Source organism: Molothrus aeneus, chromosome 21 (assembly GCF_037042795.1).
Source record: "Molothrus aeneus isolate 106 chromosome 21, BPBGC_Maene_1.0, whole genome shotgun sequence".
Classification (NCBI taxonomy): Eukaryota; Metazoa; Chordata; class Aves; order Passeriformes; family Icteridae; genus Molothrus; species Molothrus aeneus.
In genome coordinates this window covers 6059836-6079457 of record NC_089666.1, presented here as the reverse complement: position 1 = coordinate 6079457, position 19622 = coordinate 6059836, and the positions used below count along the sequence as shown (strand labels likewise).

The 19622-nt window shown below is 41.5% G+C and overlaps 1 protein-coding gene across 2 annotated transcripts in view; it reads left to right on the top strand.

The window, feature by feature from the left end:
* Positions 1–640: 640 nt before the first annotated feature.
* The window catches only part of PRKCZ (protein kinase C zeta), a 41908-nt gene continuing 22926 nt past the window's right edge, over positions 641–19622 (top strand). The window contains exons 1-5 of one of the 2 annotated variants that reach the window (XM_066563833.1): positions 641–787; positions 1525–1718; positions 5363–5484; positions 7303–7392; positions 7769–7819. In XM_066563833.1, the coding sequence (XP_066419930.1) occupies positions 1648–1718; positions 5363–5484; positions 7303–7392; positions 7769–7819 (334 nt within the window). In that variant the 5' untranslated portion in view covers positions 641–787; positions 1525–1647. Of the gene's footprint in view, positions 788–1524; positions 1719–5362; positions 5485–7302; positions 7393–7768; positions 7820–11332; positions 11589–19622 lie in introns of those variants that run through there. The other variant, XM_066563834.1, reaches the window with a different exon arrangement.

The following is a 19622-nucleotide window of genomic DNA, read 5'->3' as shown; positions in this document are numbered from 1 at the left end:
TCCCCTCACACCTGTCCCCTCACACCTGTCCCCTCAGCGCTGTCCCCTCAGCGCTGTCCCCTCACACCTGTCCCCTCAGCGCTGTCCCCTCACACCTGTCCCCTCACACCTGTCCCCTCAGCGCTGTCCCCTCACAGGAGTCTCCTCAGCGCTGTCCCCTCACACCTGTCCCCTCAGCGCTGTCCCCTCAGCGCTGTCCCCTCAGCGCTGTCCCCTCACACCTGTCCCCTCACACCTGTCCCCTCACAGGAGTCTCCTCAGCGCTGTCCGCTCACACCTGTCCCCCGCCCCGCTCCCTCAGCCGCCGCTCCCTGCAGCGCCGCGCTCCCATTGGCTGCAGGTGTTCCCCGCCGCCCCCCGCCCGCTCTGGTTGGCCGGGACGCTCCGGCTCCCCAGGTAACGGTTCCCGCGCTGCCATTGGCGGCGGGGAGGCGGGACCCGGGCGGGGATTGGCTCTCCATTGGCTGCGGCTCCCGCCCTCAGACCGCCATGTTGCCGCGGGCGCGGGGTGCCGAGCCCGGACAGCGGCTGAGGGGCGCGGGGGCCACCCGGGGCGGGACTTGAGGGGCCACCTGAGGGACAGCGCGGCTCCTCCGCCGGCCGCCGCCGCCGCCGCCGCTCCCCGCCGGGGCACCGCCGCCAGCGAGGCAAAGTCCGCTTCGAAACTTCCTTGCGGGACTTTGAGCAACTTGAGGCCGCGGAGGTGTAGCCGGGCAGGGCTCAGGGAGCGGCCCCTGCGCGCCGCGGGGCCCCTCTGTGTGGGGTGGGACCGCGGCGGTCGGAGCAGGTAGGAGCCCGGCCGGTCCCGGGGGAGACCGCTCCGTCCGGGGAAGTGCCGGCGCCAGCTCGTCCCGAGCGACGGTGCCGCGTCCCGGCCGCTCCCCGCAGGCCGGGGCTGAGGGGGGACCGCGGGTGGGCGGGCGGGAGCGGCCGCGTGTTCCCCTGAGCCCCCCGGGAGGGTCGGGTGGTGCTCTCGGGAGTCTCCGCTCCCCCGGGACCTTGCCCGGACAGCGAGGTTAGGGAGGTGTCTCACCTCTGTGTGCGGTGGTGGTTTGGAATAAACAGGATGTTTGTCAGGCTCCAATCATAAAGATATGCTCAATTGCCCCTCGGAGTTCCTCTGCTGCTTCTCGTGGGTAAATTTGTAGCTGATAGTAATTGACTACAATGTTTTATTTACAGAAAAAACCTATTTTTAGTTACTTGATTCTTTGGGAGAAAGGAGTAAGATGCTGTGTTGATGAATAAGTAAAAACTTCTGTGGAGTATTTCAGCCAGGAGGGAGCTGTTGGATGATTAAGAAAACATCCTCAAATACTTGGGATATTTCTGTAAAGCTAAATTGTTCAGGGTATTTTTAACCAATCTTATTTAATTTCTGTGCAGGTCAATGGTCTTACACATTTTCCTTTTGATGTTTTTTGCTGTTCTGTGTAAAACTGTGTTTCTAAAATTTGACACAACTCATTTGTTTGGCAGTGTGTGTATATTCATCAATATTCTGGGTTTTTTTTATCTGTGCAGCTGGATTGAGAATCATCTGGAGCAGAGACACATTTCACATGTGAAGCTCTTCACTTCAGAATTTGTCTTCAATCAACTTATTTCTGCACACTTATAATTTTATATAGCTGCTAAATACAGACCATGCCTAGCAGAATGGGCTCAAAAATTGATCTGAACAAAGACTTCATCAGAGTAAAAACACACTACAGTGGGTAAGTCAGTGTGTCCTTTCCTCTGTGTTGTGACCTGTCTATTTTTGAAGTGTATTGAGCAGGAGTTCGTGGTCTGACCTGGTGATAAAGTAACCAGGGCTTTGGTGGATTTGTAATTAATGTCAGATCAGGCAGGTAAACTTCTGAGCTATTAAAATACCAGACAGACTCCTGCAGCATGCTGATCAAGAGGAAAAGTTAATTTATTCTTTCAGAAGGGGAGAAAATGTGCATAAGTGACAAACCCCCAGTTATTGTGGGTTGATGGATTATTGATTGCCATGGTCACAGCCAGGTTAGATCCATCTCCTGCCCCCACATGCAGTTATTACATTTTATCCTGTCTATAATCAGAATGTCATGGTCCCTTATGACTTCACTCAGTTGACAGTAGAAACAGGAAGGTTTTATTGCAGCAACATGAAATTTGAATTTTCAGGTATGTTTAATCTAATTGCCTTGCTGCCACTCTGAGGACCTTGTGAAATAATGTTGCCTTAATCTCTCCTGTCTTCCTTTAAGGCTGAGTTTAAGGCATTTGAGGAGTTAAATATTTGGCCCAAGTAGGTCCTAAAGTTGATTGGAAGTATTTAGACTGAACTTGTTGGCATTTAATAAGTGACTTGAGTGATCTTTTCTGGTGTTTTACTGTTAAATGAGTAAATGTAGCTACCACTGTGCATGTTCTTACATCATGGTGTAGAAAAATGCTGGTTTGAATTAAATGTGATACAGTTATGGAAGTCACTTCACAAATGTTATGGAAAACAAAATGCTTTTATTTTAAACTTACCTGCTTACCAATGCCATGTAGTTTGAGGTGCTGAGTTTAGAATTCTAGAACAATTGAATTAATGTGGGAATGCAATGGGAGAGCTCAGTTCTGTGGGGAAGGCCCTACAAGCATCAGTAGAAGTGGGTGTAAGTGATTTGGGGAGGCCTGCTGGCAGGCAGTGCTTGTATGAGGTGAAAGCAGTGTGTCTGTGGAACTTGTCTGTGCACAGCTGGGGGAGGTGATGATAATTGTGCCCGTGTTAGAAGTCAAGTAACTATTATTACCATGTTTTACAATAAACTGCTGTAGTTTTTCCTGAAACACTGCATTCAGTCTTTTGCATGAGCTGTGAAGTCTGTAGAAGTCAGTTTACAAACAAGAGTTACAAGCTCTATGAATTTTGGTTTTGTTCTGCTGATCAAATTGTGGGAGGTAAAACTGACTCTTTTTGGCATTACAGCCTCTATAACTGATCATCTCAGTGTCTCCACTGCACTCAGCTTTTGAACAAATTTCCCAGACTGCAGGAAATCATTGATGCTGGGCAACTTCAGAATCAGGGAGTAACTGCTGAAATGAAAATGATAGTGCAGATGCCATGTTGAAATGCCTGCTAGAAATGTGAGCATGAGGAAGTTTGGAACATGTGAGTGTTGAGTGGATCTCTGGAGGCTGAGTATCTCAGGTATTCCTGTTTCTGGGTGTGACAGAGTTCCTAACATAGCACAGTAGAAATCACTGCCAGAGTAGGTTACAAAAGAAAGACGAAGTAACTGCAATGATGAAGCAAGAATGGCAGAACTTGCCTCAGTTGATACCTGGTTACTTGGGATCACTGGAGCAGAGCAGGGTGCACTCTGCTGTGCTGGGTTATCTTGGCTCTGAGAGGTGACACCTTTGATTGTCACTGCAATTATTTCTCTTGTTGTAACTGCTCACACAGAGCTTACTGATCATTAGCTCTTCATATCACTGTGGAGTGTCCAGTTTCAAATTCTTTTTAAAGTGTCCTGTGGGATTGTTTAAACAAGGAATGGCTTTCACTTCCCTGTGCCCTGATTGCCTGATGTGGCTGTAGAGATGTTAAGATTAAATACAGTAAATCTCAAAGGAACATGGGCATCATGGATATGAAGTTCATTCATTTACTTTTAATATGACATCTGTTATAACAATTTGAACAATTCAAGGCTGATTAGTAGTTGCCAGTTTCATTTGGAGTTTATAGTGTGTGTAGTAGTGCTGTCTTACAGTGTATTTTCAGTTTTTGAATTTTATTTAGATATTTAAATCAAAAGTGCAAGTCTGATTGTCCATGGTTACCACAGATCTACAGCTGCCTGATTTCATGAGTGGCTCGTGGTGGCAGTGCCTTAAATAATGAGCTTTTAAATAATGAGCATTAAATAAATGCATCTGCTGGTGCCCTTGTCTTGGGGCAAGGCATTGTACCAGCCCTCAAACATTGCTGTGAGAACCAGTTTGGTCTCTTGCATTCATAAATGCATAAAACATGAGTTCTTTGACAGGGAAATGTTCTTAAACTCAGCCTCACCTGGCAGCTCAGTGTTGTGGATGGTGTGGATGCACAGGTTGGCAGGCAGCATATGTATTTCTTTTGCTGTTCTGAAGAATTATGAAGTTGCTGCTCTTTGAGAGCGCCACAAAGTATAGATTAAAGATACACTTGAAAAGGTAGCAGTGCTTTAATCTGAATTTGAAACAGTCCAGTTCTTTAAGATGATTGTTTTACAGCTTTGCTTATAGGAATTTTTCTCAGCAAAGGCAAAATGGCAAGTTATTAATGCATATCATTTCAAATGTGAGTTGTAGAGTTTAAGTTTCTTATTTCAGTGTAGTACTGTTCAACTGCTGCTGAAAGACATGAGTAGGCAGAATATGTTGTGTAACATTTTTTCTAAAATGACTTCTCACATAGTATGGAAACAGGCAAATCATCTCAGTCATGTTGGACAACTTCTGATATATTTGCTGTATTACACTAAGAGGGGAAAGAATTACACATGCCAGTAGCCATTAACTACAAAACAGTTTCCTAATTGTCCTCTGGAAAGTTTTGAAGGCAGTGGAATGATTTAAATTCATCTCCTGTTTCTTTTTGCACTTGTTTATTAATTGATTTCCCAGAGTCAATTATTTGAAAAATATTTTAAAAGTAGTAGAAAGTCTTGTTTCAAAATAATCAGATTTTGTTTTGCATAATCTTTTTTCCTTTTTCAGTATTTGACCTGCTTTGACAGGACTTGTGGATTTCCATTATATCAAAAGTTATTGTCACAAATTCCTGAGATAATGTATAGTTTACATAGAGAGTTCAGTACTGGATTCCTGTTCTCTAAACACTACAAAGGTAGAGTGCAAGATGCAGAATTTGAGTAAGATTTTACCTGAATTTTCCTGTAATTACATCTTCTGAGAATTCACCTAATCAAAGCTTCATCTCAAACAATGTAGTGGATGTGAGGTAAAGCCTCTGTTTTAAAGGGTTTTACAAGAATTGAGATTTTATTTATCTCCTGATGGAAGAAGCACCTGGATTTAAAAAAAATTATTATGAAAGCTTCTGGTTTGTTTTTTTAACAACACTTCAAGCACTGATCATTATAATAAGGGAGCTTGGCTCACCCGAGTAAACATGCATTAAAGACTGGTAATTACCACATTTATTTCCTCCACACTGAAGTATTTTTAAGGTAAGCACTGTGAGGTGTAATCCTGCTGGCACAGTGGGAGTGTTTTCTATGAGGAATGCTCATTCTGTATCACTCTGCAGCTCGCTGTCCATAGGTGGAACTGCTGGAATATGCAGGTATTTTCTGATAAAAGCTGATGTTTTCATCTTCTGCAGGGACATCCTGATAACCAACTTGGATGCATCCATGAGCTATGCTGAGCTCTGTGATGAAGTGCACGAGATGTGTAACTTGCAGCAGGAGCAGCCCATCACCCTCAAGTGGATTGATGATGAAGGTATTGGCCTGAAATACTTCTCAGGGTTTGTTGGTCACTGTGGTACAGAGAAGGGGCATTGAGGAACTTCTATAAACAAATCTCATACTGTGGAGGCTTTTTGTTTCTAAATACCTGACTACAGAGCCCTGTCCCAGAGCAGGAAGCTCTGAAGGGTTGATTGCAGTAGTGCCTGAATTCACTTCTGCAGAAGCACCTTGTCAAAGTCTGGGCCTGAAGAACTAGAACTGAATACAGAAAGGTGGAAAAATACCAGACTGGTTTGGCTAATACTTTTAATGGTGTGGTTTGGTTTTTTAATAGCTCTCTTAGCTGATAGTGTTGTTTGAGTAAATGGAATTTTGAAGTACTAACCTTGGAAGGAGGTAGCTGGTAGTCAAAGACAACTCAGCCCTTTTTAAGACACCAAGGACAAGTAGTATTAAAACTTCTAAATTTTACTCTTTATATTTTGAATGCCAAGAAGGACAGAGGCAACTGCACCACCCTCAGTTTAATGGTGGTGTAATAAGAAGTAACCTGATGAGAAGGACATGGAAGATAATTACATTGCCTGTGCTTAGCTGGTTGAACTGCATGCCTGCTAATAAAGGGAGATTATTGCAGGGAAGAAGAAAACCCCCTGAGTTTTGAGCTGGAGGATTCTAAGACAGGAGCCCTGTTAAATGTTTCTTTGTTGGGCTCTCTGTTGCATTGGCTTTTTGAAGTTTACTTAAAATGAAAAGAATTTATTTAATCTCTGTTCTAGTAAGTATTTTCCTCTAGTCTTGGTTAAATACCTGTACAACCTTTCTGTGCTTCCTGGGTCTGAGTGCTTGAGTTTCAGCCAATCTGCTGTGTTGGCTGTTACTGATCCTCCTGGGTTTTGTGAGTTATCCTATTTCTGCATGCAAGTGTTTCCACTTATTGCCACATGGAATTTAAGTTCATTTGACTGATTGCACAAACAGATGTTCTCTTTGAACTAACTAAAAGCAAACAATTGCCCATGGCTTAATGAATAAACAAAACCTACCAAGAGATGAAGAAAATAGATTTTCTGTTGGGCTTTTATAGTGTTTCTTTGTTTTTGACAAGATCCAAAAGGTTTGAACTATGAATAGCTCACTCATGATAAAATCCTGTAAACATACAAGGAATATGGATTGTTGATTTGCAGTACAAATAATTCTTTTGTCTTTCATGTTGCATTATTGCTGCGTTTATAGATCATCAACAGCAGCAGCCTACAAAGAGAGGTAGCTGGGCCCTGGATTCATAATTTTACAAAATAAGAACATTTTTTAAAAATAACAAATTCAAGTTTAAGTGTTGCTTGACCCTGGTGTCATCACTTGGCCTGGATATCATAAGGTCCAGTGTCATCAGCCAAGGTGTGCTGCAGGAGGGTGGCTGCCCCACAGAGGGCCAGGGTTCAGAGTGACACCCTTGCTTCTGTGCTGCTCTCAGTGCATTGGGATGTACTGTACTTCACATGTGTCTGCTTAAGTGGATTGATGGATTAATTATCCAGTTTTAACAAAAATAACCTTCCCAAGGTAATGCTGATAATGTGACCACAAGCAGACATCAAGAAAATGGGGGGGATCTTTAGGGATATCTGTTCACTTTTATTCTCTAACTATCCTATAGGATAGTTCAGTCTACTCAATTTTGATAAAATTGGAAGGAATAATTGTGTTGTTGCATTTTGGCTTTGATCAAAATGCCAGCTTAATATCAAGTGATGGAACAAAAGGCAATACCAGAAGCTGGTACATTTTTTACTAATTGCACTTCTTCAGTGGTCAATTTGCCTGTGTGTTGCTTTTTTGGTAGGTGACCCCTGCACCATCTCATCTCAGATGGAGCTGGAGGAGGCGTTCCGGCTGTACTGCCAGAACAGGGACCAGGGGCTGATCATTCATGGCAAGTACTGAGAGCTCAGGATCCCTCCCTGCGGGGCTGACACTGCCAGCAGCTGCTTCAGAGGAGCCTGGGGTGCCTCCCTTGCCTGTCAAGTGTCCTTTGTGTAGCTCTGCCCTGGAGTTTGGTGTTGAGGAAGGAACTGGAGCTCAAAGCTGAAACTGTGCAGGAGCTTTGAGTTCAGCACTGCACAGATCTGTTCATGCTTTACTCCAGGATAAGCTCCTGCCAGTCTAGAACCAAATTCTGGCTGCATTATTTCTCATGTAGAATTATTTCAAGGCTTCCAAAAACTGTTTATGTGTAAATATATTCAAGAATCAAGGAGGAAGTGCTACTGAGAATCTTTTACCTTAAAAATGTAATGTTTTTGTTGTAGTTTTCCCAAGTACTCCAGAGAAACCCGGCATGCCTTGTCCAGGAGAAGACCGTGAGTACTAAAATGTTCTCCAATTCTAGCTAAACTTTTTTTTTTGGTCACATGGAAAAGAAATATATTAAAGGATTTTCTTAATTAGTGCTACATATGTGTGTTTCTGTTTTGTTTTCTTAAAAGAATGCAAAACGTTTTACATTTTGTCAACAGACAAATTGCATAAATCAGTGTTGTAGCGATGTTTTAATGTTTCTGGGGATTAATGCTGGTTTTTGCTGTTGATACATTTGGAGGAAGAGACAACAGGAATTAAGATACCTGTTTGAATGTAGGCCTTTCCTTTTTTTGTGGTTCTTCTGGTTTTTTAACTTTCAGGGAAAAGAAATGATGTGCTGAAGAGGGAGATACAGCCATTTTAATAAAAAGGTTATTAATCTCTATAAAAATAATCCTGTGAGAGGTAGATAAACCTCCAGAGGAAGGACACATAATTGATATGGTTTACCTGTATTTGTAATAACCTGAACTGCACAGGGATAAAAGGATTAAATAGCTGTACAGTCAGCTCTCATTACAGAGGGATGGCATCAGGACTTTAGTTCATATCTTGGTAAATGTTAAGGAAAGAAATGGGAATAATTGGGTGCCAAAGGTACCAGATGATGCTTGGCTGCTCACAGGAGTATTAAAAAAAGCTAACTGAGGAATTTGAAGGACCTTTGCTCTTCTCTTTGAGAAATATGAGAGGAGATATAAAACTAATTGCTGATAAGAGCAAGTAATGCATACTAGGAGAAAAGTACTTGGTTGATCAGGATTTACCCTGAGACTGGCTAAAGAGGAGTAGTGCAGTGCTAATAGTTGTGAATGCTGTTTTGAATCAGAGAAATTATCCTAATATGCTAATAAGTTATTTATTGAGAACTTCTATGAGATGGAGACAGGTGAAATAAATACCAGAAAGTTGGAGTTCAAATATGATTTTCTACATTTAACTACATCAACCACAGTAGATGAAAGGTTGACTGTAAAAACCAGGTAAGTTTTCGTGTTGATTAGGTTATTAAAATTGTCTTTTAGAAAAGAAAAAAAGAAAGTAAATGTACAACATTAATTCCTCTAATTTTCTGAACAAGGGCAGCAGATAAAGGCTCTTCTACTATGATTAGGAGAGTCAAAGAAATTATCCCTGAGCCACCTAATTTAATGAACTCATTAAAGGTGTAGATATTGTAATAGGAAAGTTTTTTGTGTTAATTTGTTTGAAGTTTGAGCTCTCTCAAGCCACGAGAGGAGCTGCAGAAAGCACAGCTGAGTGTGGCTCAGCTGACCTGGTTCTGGTGTCTGTAGGCTTTTTCTCCCTGTATGGTTTTACAGGTCACGTTGGATCAACTCAGATTGTTCAAAAATCCTGTCTAGTTGGATGTGCTTGACAAGGGATCTCTGGTCAGGTTTCTCATGGTTTCATGAATTAATGTGATGCACATTACCCTTTGCATCTGTGGGGCCTGCATGGAAATTGGGCCTAGTGGCCTAGGTATAACTATTAAATTGTATTTAAATTGGAATTTAGCATAGACTAATACATTGAGTACTGTTGCTTGTTAGCCAAAGGCCCACAGCAGACATCTGCATTGCACTTGGACTGTAAGGAAATGTTACTGGTGTTGGTGATACAGTTTATTTAAGGAACTATTTATTTTGTCAGGACTGAAATATTTGCTTTGCTTCAGAAAATATTAATCCTGTTTCAATTTCTTATTTAGTCTTTATCACTAAATAAAGTAGTAGTTATATTCATAGGAAATCCCTTTAAAAGTGAGACTATTATGTGATCTATGGATATGTTTTCTGGAGCATTATGTTTGCACTATAAAGGAGATTATGGGTTTGCCTCAGGTTTTTTCCAGAGACAAATAAACAGTGAAGTAGTTGGTCTATCCAAAATGAGCTTCTACTTAAATTAGTAGTTCTAAGTGTGGATTGCTGGTTTGTTACAGAACTACAGACAGTTTGAAATGGAGTTTTTAAATAAAACTATTCAATTGTGAAATAATAATTGCATTTCCAATCTGTTGCTCAGATGTCTTCATGTTAGGTCATGGAGTGGCTCTTTCCAATAGTTTGTGGTCTTCTGAAGTGCAAATCTCTATTTCTGTAGGATTGTAGGCTTTCTCTCTCCAGCTCCTTCAGAACAATAATACTTTGGAAGAAGAGTGCAGGAATACAGACTGGAGGGTTTGCATTTATGTTGAAATTTAATAATAGAGTTGCTACCTATCCTCACCTTTGTTAAATTGATATGGTTTTGAGATTGTACCAGCCAGCAAAGCTTGAAATAAAAGCTGTAATGCATTAATGAAATAAACCACATGCCTAATATTTCAATGCCATTTGCATGACTTAAGGAAAGCTATTTCTGTGCTTGAAGAACCTTTGTTCTTACACTGATGTGGTGCTGTCTGTGAGACAGAATTTGCACAGTCTCCAGCACCTGCATTTGTGTTGTCTCTGTCTTCCTTTGCTGCTGAATTTCTGTGCTGTTGCTGAAGGCAGCCCCAGCTCACAGTGTGAGTGCACAGCTGTGGTTCCAAGCAGCCCCTCTCCCTGAGCTGGCAGTGCTGCTGGGAGGTGACAAACATCTCCCATCCCTTCCCAGACATGAATGTGACCATCTCCCATCAGCCTTGCTGAAACATCTCCCATCCCTTCCCAGACATGAATGTGACCTCTCCCGGGTGTTCCCAGCATCTGCTGGACTGGAGCCTTGGGTGCTCGATCAGTGTTTCCTGATAAAGATGGCAGACTTTTAGACCAGTCCTGCATTTCACTTTTACTTTCTCAGTAGATGGGCAGTTTTTTCAGGGTGGAATAAACAAGGTTGTTTCGGAGGCGTTCAGTGTGTTCTCTCCTGTGCCTCGAGGTGCCAGCGCTCCTGACAGCGTCTGTGGATGCCAGCTGCTGATTGGCAGCTTTATAACTTAGTTATTGGAGTCTCAGCTTATTTACCCTGACAGATCTTGATCTGATTTATCACTCTTGGTGCTGCAGTGCATTGTGTAACGCAGCACGTCCAGCTGAACAATTCCCATCGATTTGTAGCGCTTCCCTAACGGAATTGCCGGCTTTTTCAGAGGAATACTTGTTTTGGTGACATCAGCTCCTTGACATCCATGCCATGTTTTAGTTGTGCCTCAGCTGCTAGCTACAGCCTCTCAAGGGAGCCAGTACCACCCGTGCCTGGATACATGAGGCAGAGATGTGAAAGGGAGAGACGGGGGTAACCAGTCTTCCATTAAATATTTGCTCTTAATGTTCGAGCTGATCCTGCCTATTGTCCTTGGTGTCTAATGGTATTCACACAGCGGCATCCGTGGAATAAAGGGAAAATGTTTCATTTCATACCTACTACATTGTAAAGAATTCCATGCTGAAGAGGCTAAAGAATAAAACCCAGTGAGTAATGCATGCTTTTTCTGTAGATTTTGTGTCATCATTGTGGTTGCTGTTGTGAGCGGCGGGCACTGACGCGAGCTGTGTGTACGTGTGCTGCAGGAGAGAGGAGAACTCAGCATTTTGGTTATGGTACAGTCGCTGTGCCTGCCACCCTCCTTTGCAGCCATGGATTGTTACAAATGCAGAGATCCCTGCTGCCTCTGTGCGTAGGGATGTGGCTGAGAGACCTCCTGGAAATACTGATAAAATTGCATTGAAAGGACTCCTGGGGAATGTATTTTAGGAGGAGAGGAATGGAAGAGTGAGTGATGCTGCTGCTGCTAATATTGGAGATTAATGAAGGAAATGTATCCCAAAAACCCTGACGGTATGTGCTCAGGGCCTGTTTATTGTAGGATTGCTGATGTAAAGGCTAACCAGTTAGGAGCATCATTTTCTGAGGCCTTTTTGTTGAATTCTGCTTAGTGGATTGTTATAGATGGCTGGTTTTAATTGTGAAATACTTGTTTTGAATTAAGGGTTACTTAGTTTCTAATATTGTCAGAATGAACTGTGCTAGTTCACTTCTGCTTTACAAATAGATCTGTGTATTTAATATTAAAATTCATCTTGGGTTTGGATAGCTAGTGCCATCAAATTTTAGGGTTGTTTTGCTGTTGGCTTCATGAAATAGGAGAATGCAGACTATGAAACCTTTAATTAATTAACAGAAGAGAATTAATATGTTTTAAATGTTTTAGCACTCATTATGTTAGTGTGATAGTTTTTATTATCTAATATTTCTGGCTGATTTTGCTGCCTTATTTTTTTGGTAATGATTACACTGTGTTGTGCATGTCTCCTGTGCTCTTTGTTTATCTGCTCAGTATTTTAGCATTAGGTGTTTGGACTTCATTTTCCCCCCAAGCCATCTTTCTTGAAAATTTCATCATAGTCTTGAGTAAAGCTATCGTAGTAACCTAATTGTTGTTGTGGGCTTTTTGGTTTAGGGATAGATATTTGATTTTGCCTTATGTCCTGCCTGATACTGTGAAATAGCTTTAAAAGGCTTCTTGCTGGAGTAGTGTGGCCTGTAAATATTTTTCTAGCTCATAAGGCAGGTTTTTCCCTTCATTTGTTACTGTATTGGCAGCAGTGATTAGGTTATTCAGAGCACGTGAACCAATTTAATCCCCCAATGAAGAAAAGAACTATTGCCACCATAGAGACTGTTCTGAAGATGCAGATTGGATTGCACTGGATAATTAGGCAATTTTGAAACTGCTAGTAACCCTCTCCTGGATTTTAGTAATTGAACTGGGGGGGAGGGAGGGACTGTACTATTTTAATGTAAGATATTTTTGCTTAGGATTTAAAAATAGCTGTGTCATAGTTTCTCAAGAATACCTGAAATTTCTTCCTCTGTCTTAATTGCACCACGTTTATGTTATATGTGACATATTTGAAAAAGAGACAGATTGTGAGGCAGCATAAGTTACTGAGAACAGAATTGTAGTTCAAGGTCTGGTTTGCTTATAATAATTTCATGATTTCTAGTTCTAAATAATCTTAACAGTTTTCTTAGCTATGAAACATCCAATGAAGAATAAAGGGCTGGACCTTGCTTTTTATAATTCAGGCATAAAATGATAAAGCCCAAGTCTGATTATGGGATTTGAGATCTGTTCTTAATTAAAGGTGCTGGGTGTCTTAGCAGATGTTTGTGTTACAATTTATAAACTACAGACTAAAACTACAATGGACTAAGGACTGCATGGGCTGGTTTTTAAGGTGTCATAGCAAATAATCTGTGCTCTTTTTCCTTTATTGCACTTCCCCTCTCCTAGCTGTTACTCAGGATGTAGTATATTAAATGCAGAAAGGATGTCACCTGCTTTCAGAAAGCTTCTCTTTGATGTAATGTCTGGTTCCTCTCCCTGGGTTATGTCTCATATCTTATAAATTGGTAAATCCACTCTTGATGTTCAGGCACTTGGGTAACAAAATGGGCAAGGAGGTGGTGAAGCTTTTTGATTTTGCTAGAATTAGTGAATATTTGTGGGCCTGCTCAACCCCAGTTAGGCCTGTGTGTTTCAGTAGCTTGGAAGAGCTGTTTAATATGAAACTCCTCATTTATACAGCCAAGGTTCATGGTACATTATTATACTTGGGTGCTCTGTAATACTTTTGGAAATGAGTTTCTCTATGCAAGTTCTGATTTTTTTATGTTGAACTGAGCCACAGAATTGACTGAGCAGAGGCCTGCAGGGCAGGTATGTGGGCTTTTCAGCATTGATCTCCTGGATTTTGGGGTTACTGTGAGAAGGCAGATTGTGTGGGAGATTGTGCTGCTCATTTGGAGTGGGGAGCACCAGGAGCAAACCTTGGGAGGCTCTGATAGCAGCTGGAGCTCTGAGGGCCTGCAGTAGTACAGGTGTGGGGGGTGAATCGAGCAAAAAGCAGCAAACCTGAGGCTCGGTGCCAGGGTGGCTCCAGGACAGGCTGGGGAGCCCTGAGCACTGGCAGACAGAGAGGGTGAGCAGAGTGTGCAGTTCATTCTGGAGCCACACGGGGAGCGAGCTGCCTGCCATGGGAGGGGAAAAAGGCAAAACTGAGCTGCTCAATATTGACCAGAAAGTGCCTCATTTGTAACTCGAGTTCCTTTGCTGTTTCTCCTGCATCTCTTGGGGCTTGTCCTTGAATTGTTAGCTGGGGATGAGTTTAAAAGGAAACCAGAAGCTATTTCAAGGCAGTACTCCAGGATTTTAGTATGGCCTTTATTTTTACAGTAAATTACTACTGCTGCTAGTGCTATTCTATGCTTCTTCCAATAATTTAGATTCTTTTCTAGTGCTCTTCAGTAAGGCAGTGCAGGTGCCCTGTGAGTGGCACAAGACTCCCTGTTCTTCACTTTGTCAACTCTGATACAAAGTTACTGAACTTTAATTTCAATTTCATTCCAAGCACATGTTCTGGAAACTTTGGGTGGTTCTGTGATGATCAGCTTCACGTGCAGTAGCACTTTGCAGTGCAAGTAGAATTGTCCTGGTAACTCTGCAGTGAGGGGGAAATGGGTGGGTGGGACAGGTCCCAGCCAGTGGAATGTTTCAGTGCATGGAGACGAGACTAGGATTTCAACTTAGACAAAGACAATTGATCAAATATGCTAAAATTATTTAAAAATCATGTTTGACCTAGGATAAGATAAATCAGTTAACCATTTTCTAAAGGACAAGAAGCCAGGGAAGTGGCACTCTTCAAGCAAAATCTTCTCTTAATATTTTCTCAGGGATTTGTCACTAGCTAGCTTTTTATTTTTCCTTTGACCTTTTCAATAGACATATCATAATTTGCTTTTTAAGATAAAAAGACCTGGTGAAAACTAGATCTGAACAAGTTTTAAGTGGTGACACTTGAACAATGTGGATTCAGTTCCTTCTGAGTGCTGTCTCACTCAGTCACAAGAACTGAACTTCTCCTCCCTTTCAGTTACCCACAGGTATGAACTGCATGTGCTCAAAGGATGAACAGTTTCTTGGAAATTTCTGTGAGCTGTCAGGTCTAGGGTAAAGCTCCCGGCAAGTCTTAAATCATGCAGGCTGCTGATGAGATACAGCAGAACCAAAGTCCTGCAGCAAACTCCATTGGGTTGCTCCTCACTGTTTTGGTTGCTTTCTTCAGTGACCCCAGGGTGAATAAAAGACAGAGGCTTTCTGTTATCAGGCTTTTATTTATAATAGAAAGTATTGTTTCGTGGGTGTACTAAGACACAGAGGTTTGTTTAAGGATGAAACAGTGGCCTGAAAGTTGATGCAGATGCTACAGATTGCTTAAATGTTCAGAACTTCATTTTGCTGTACTTCAGTCCTAAGTTAGCTAAATTAAAGAATGAAATATTTTAAATAAGTACTGGCTCAGTACTCTTTCAGCTTGATCAAACATTTTAATGCAGCTCCTAAATGATGCTAATAGAACATTAAATTCTCTTTTCACTGTAGTAAATCTTTTAATGAAAGTGATTTTTATTTTGGGAGAATTAATGATGCAATCATCAAAAGAAGCCTTTGGACTTATATTAACCATGCAATGCAAGTTTGGTTTTGGAGTTCATGTGGCCACTGACTTTGTAACCAGAGGAGCCAATTGCACATCACGAAAGGCTGTGAATTGAAAATGGCTTAGAGGACCCAGCTAGAGCAGGGAAAATATGAACCTTTTCTGCTTTCCTAAACAAAAATCTTCATCACCTTCAGAAGCATGGGCTCACCACCAGTTGTCTTGTGGCCCTTCTCATAACATTCTTTCAAATCAGAGCAGCAAATCGAGCAGCAGTTTCTGCTGTGTCTGGGCCAGCCCTGCAAGCAGCCCAGGTGTCAGCACAGGAGGAGAGCAGGGAAGGACATCAGCAGCTTGTGGTCACTGATGTGCCCAGAGATGCTCAGAACCAGGACATGGTCACTGACTGGACTTTGTGACCATTTCCTGAGTAACACCTGGGATATTTTGTTATTTCCAAGTACATCTGATAAATTGCACATGAAATCAGCCTTGTGAGTCAGAGGCTCGCTCCAGAGGAGCCGTTGGCACTGCTGTGTTTGTGGCATTGTCCTTGGAGGTGTCACTTTGTCACCTTGCAGTGCCACAGAGCCATTCTAGCAGAGGATTTGAAGGTGAACACCCAGGAGCTGAGGCATGAGGGAGCTCTGGGGTGTGTGCAGTGCAGGTGGGACTCAGCTGCCCCTTCCAAGGCCCTGGGGAGGGAATGTTCACCCAGCTGTGCTGCAGGAAGTGCTGCTGCTCTGTGGGGCATTTGTTCCCTTGTTGGTTCTCCACTGATACTGAACTTCCTTGGTCATTGTTGCTGTCTTAATTGTGCTTTTTCTTCACAGGCTTTGTAGTTAATTTTAGTGTCTGTTGGAAAGAAAAGGATGGGGAGATGATTTCCCAAGTGCTAATCAGCCTTAAATTAAAATTTTAAAAGCTATCTTCTGGCCATTTAATATTTTGCAATAACTGCAAGGGGTCAAAGCATTTAATACCTCGATATTGTTAAGGGTACTCTTTTCATTTTCCAACTTCAATTGTATGCAGCAGCTTATTCATAATAAAAAGAAGGGCCACTTAACATCCAATGTATGTTTTAAAATTGCTTTCTGAAGCATGTAAATTGTTTCAATGTACCTATTTGTAGGAAATTAAATAACAGATGTCAAGCAATGTACTATCAAAGTGTACTTTGGAATTTAGTCTCCCAAAAAATGTGTTCTACTTTTAGATGTAATTTCTTTATCAAGTCCAGTCTATCTGAAATGCCAGTATCAATTTCCCCCTTGTAATTCATGAGTTGGTTTTGAAAGAATGCTCACTTGTGTGCTCAGCACAACATTAAAAGAACAAAACAAAAACTGGCCATTCTGGTAGTGTCCAGCTGGCAGGCTGGGTAATTGGCCTGTAAACAAGTTGTATTAATCTCTGAGAAGTGATTTGCAGCAATAGCAAATTACCTCTGTGCCCAGGATAGGAGCAGATTTCATTAGGGCTGGATCACATAAAAGCCATCTTTGGAAGTGCATTTGGAGTCCAAATGAAGGGGGAGTCATTTTTGTGGCCATCTTAGTGCCCTTCATTGGTGGAAACCAACTGTGTTGGCATTTGGAAAGGAATTGTGCCTCCTCCTATTTCCCCTTCTTTTCCAAGTTACATTTTTCAGCACCAAGGTCTCATCCTTTCTGTGGAGTTCTGCAGACCTCGTTATGGTATTGGGGAGTATCTTCTGTGGATAAATTAATTGGGAATTAACACTGAGCAATAGACATTGCTTGTCAATTTATATCCACAGTTAAATTTTGTGCCTTCATGTTTTTCTTTAGAACTTTTTTCTACAATATTTTTTAAAAGATGAGGAAAGAAGCCCAAACCCAGTCCTAGGAAATGTCACTGCAAAGCCAATATCAAATCTATTTGCAGGGTTTCCTGTGCTTCACTGTTAGTGCTGTAGTTGCACAGTTTGACAACAGAGGGAAGAATTGCACAGCAGCAAATGTCAGTTGTTCCCCACTGCTTTTTAGGTAGAGGCAGCTGGTTAATTTTATTTTCAGTACTTTTATTTCCCTTGTACTCTTACTTTGAAAAAGCCTGTGGTTTTTTTCTTTCAATTTTCCAGTCTTGGAAGTACATAAAGTTCTGCACCTTCATTCTATTTAAAATATGTATTTGTGTTCCCCATTTAAAAATTGTTATCCCTGCTAAGAGCTTAAAATATACTTAATTTTTTTATCTAAACGTTTTCAGATACAAAATGAGGGCTTGAAAGAATTTTTTTTTGTTAGGTAATGTCTTGTGTTTAATATTAATCATCAGAAGACATTACTTTGTTTAATTAGGAGTGTATCTCCATCAGACTGCAAGCAGCCAACTAGAACTCCTTAATGAGTTAACTGATGTGTGCTGTGAAATAAATTTAAAAATAGCCCTTTTCAATAAGCTCAGTAATTAAATAGTCAGACTTTTGTGCTGGCATTCCTCCTTCTAGGGAGCTGGGATCAATCCTGTAAGAATTTGGTTTTATTCTTGCTTACCAGGAAGCACAGAATCCATTCCTTGTTTTATTCTGAAGTGTTCTAGAAACACATCCCTGAAAATGTTGTTTGGGTTCATTTTGCATTGTGAAGGGATGAGATGCAAAGTCAGATGAGAGCTTTGTTCACACAACACTGACAATAAATTGTTTCTTAACTCAAGGTATGCACTTACTGCCATTTTATGAATCTGATTCTTGTTCAAGGTGGTTGTTTTGATCTGGTAGAGCTCTAGCTGGGACTTGTAGCTGATAATGCTTCAAAATAACAATGATCTTGCAAACCTAAACTGCTTTTTCCAGCCTGGCATTATCCTTGGGGCAGTTTCTGGGAAGGATGTCCCTTCCATGAGGTTCCTGCCTGCTCTGTTTTCCAGGGGCTGAGGTCTCTGGCAGCACAGCCCTGTGGTGCTTCAGCCACTTGTCCCAGTTTTGGATCCTCAGTGAGCAAGAGGGTTTGGTTCTGTCATAGGAACTTAATCCTAATGTGTAGTAATAATAGAATGGCTGCTATAAAGGTGTGTCTTGCAGGGTTGCTGGTTTCTCATTTTTTACCTTGGCCCCTTTTGGAGTCAGGGAATAGGAAATAGGGATTGATTTCCCTCAGCCCCTGCACTGAACCATGGCAGTCCTGGGGATCAGTTGTAGGGGTTCCCACTTTTTAAAGCTGGTCTATATTAAGCTCAGTTTTTGTTAGACTGTTGCCTCACAAGCAGATGATATAAACCCCTGCCTTTGATTTAATATTTATCATTAATTAGGGAGGTGACTTGCTCCTCTATTTACAGACTTCATCAGCACAAGCTGCTTGTTAACTTATCATTCACTTAATATTCCCCATGTCAGTGATAAGCTAATGTTCAGATCACAGATGTATTACATTGCCTCCATATGGTGCTTTGTCTAATGAATTAATGAACTCTTTTGGAAAAAAAAATCCTCGTGGAGATTTTTCCTCTTGGTAAAAAGTCACCCTAGAAATGGTGGAAGGGTTTTCCATCGGTGTTTGTGTTTGAGCATATTTTAGTTAAAAACCTTGGAGTCATTTTGCTAGGTTGTCATTTTAATTTTCTTTGCACTTGAGAAAAGTTTGCTTTAAAGTTGATATTTGGCAGCTTTTGAAGAGTGGAGCTAAATGGCCATACCCAGTGTCCATCTCTGTTCCAGTGGCTGTCTCTTTGCCACTTTGGGTGTGCAGTCTTTAAGCTGCTTTGAGAAGCTGCTTGGTTTTCTTTCTCCAAATTGTTAACAATTAGTTTAATAGTGCAGTATCTGTTTCAAATGCTTGCACAGTAAACATTTGCACATGCAAATAGAGTAGGTATGAATGTTTGGGGATTTGGCACTGTAGATATGTGGAATCACAGAAACTTCAATGCTTCCTTTGGAAGGACAAAAATAGAGGATCTAAAATCAGATCCAGAATTGCAGCCAGTGTTCACACATTGCTGTCAGTAGCCTGTGAGTTTTGGCTTGCTCAATATAATGTTAAAATAATTTCTTGACAAAGAAACTTTTTACTACTTGCATTATCATTTGACACAGAAAATATCTCTGTGTTTTTCTATTTAAAAAGAGTCTTCATCTTTGATGAAGTGTGAATGTTTGAAACTTGAAAGTAACATTAAAGATGAAAATCTAAGATGCTTTTGCATTAATTCCTGAGGATTATAAATGTACAGTCTGCTTCATTCTGACAAAATATCAATTCTGAATCAAGTCTGTCAGACTGATTTAGTCTGTACCTCACAGAACCCACCTGCACCAGCTGTGGGAAGCTGCTGACCCTGGTGGTGTGCAGGGCTTGGCTGTGTCACCCCTACAGCTTTGAGCAGCTCTAAAAGG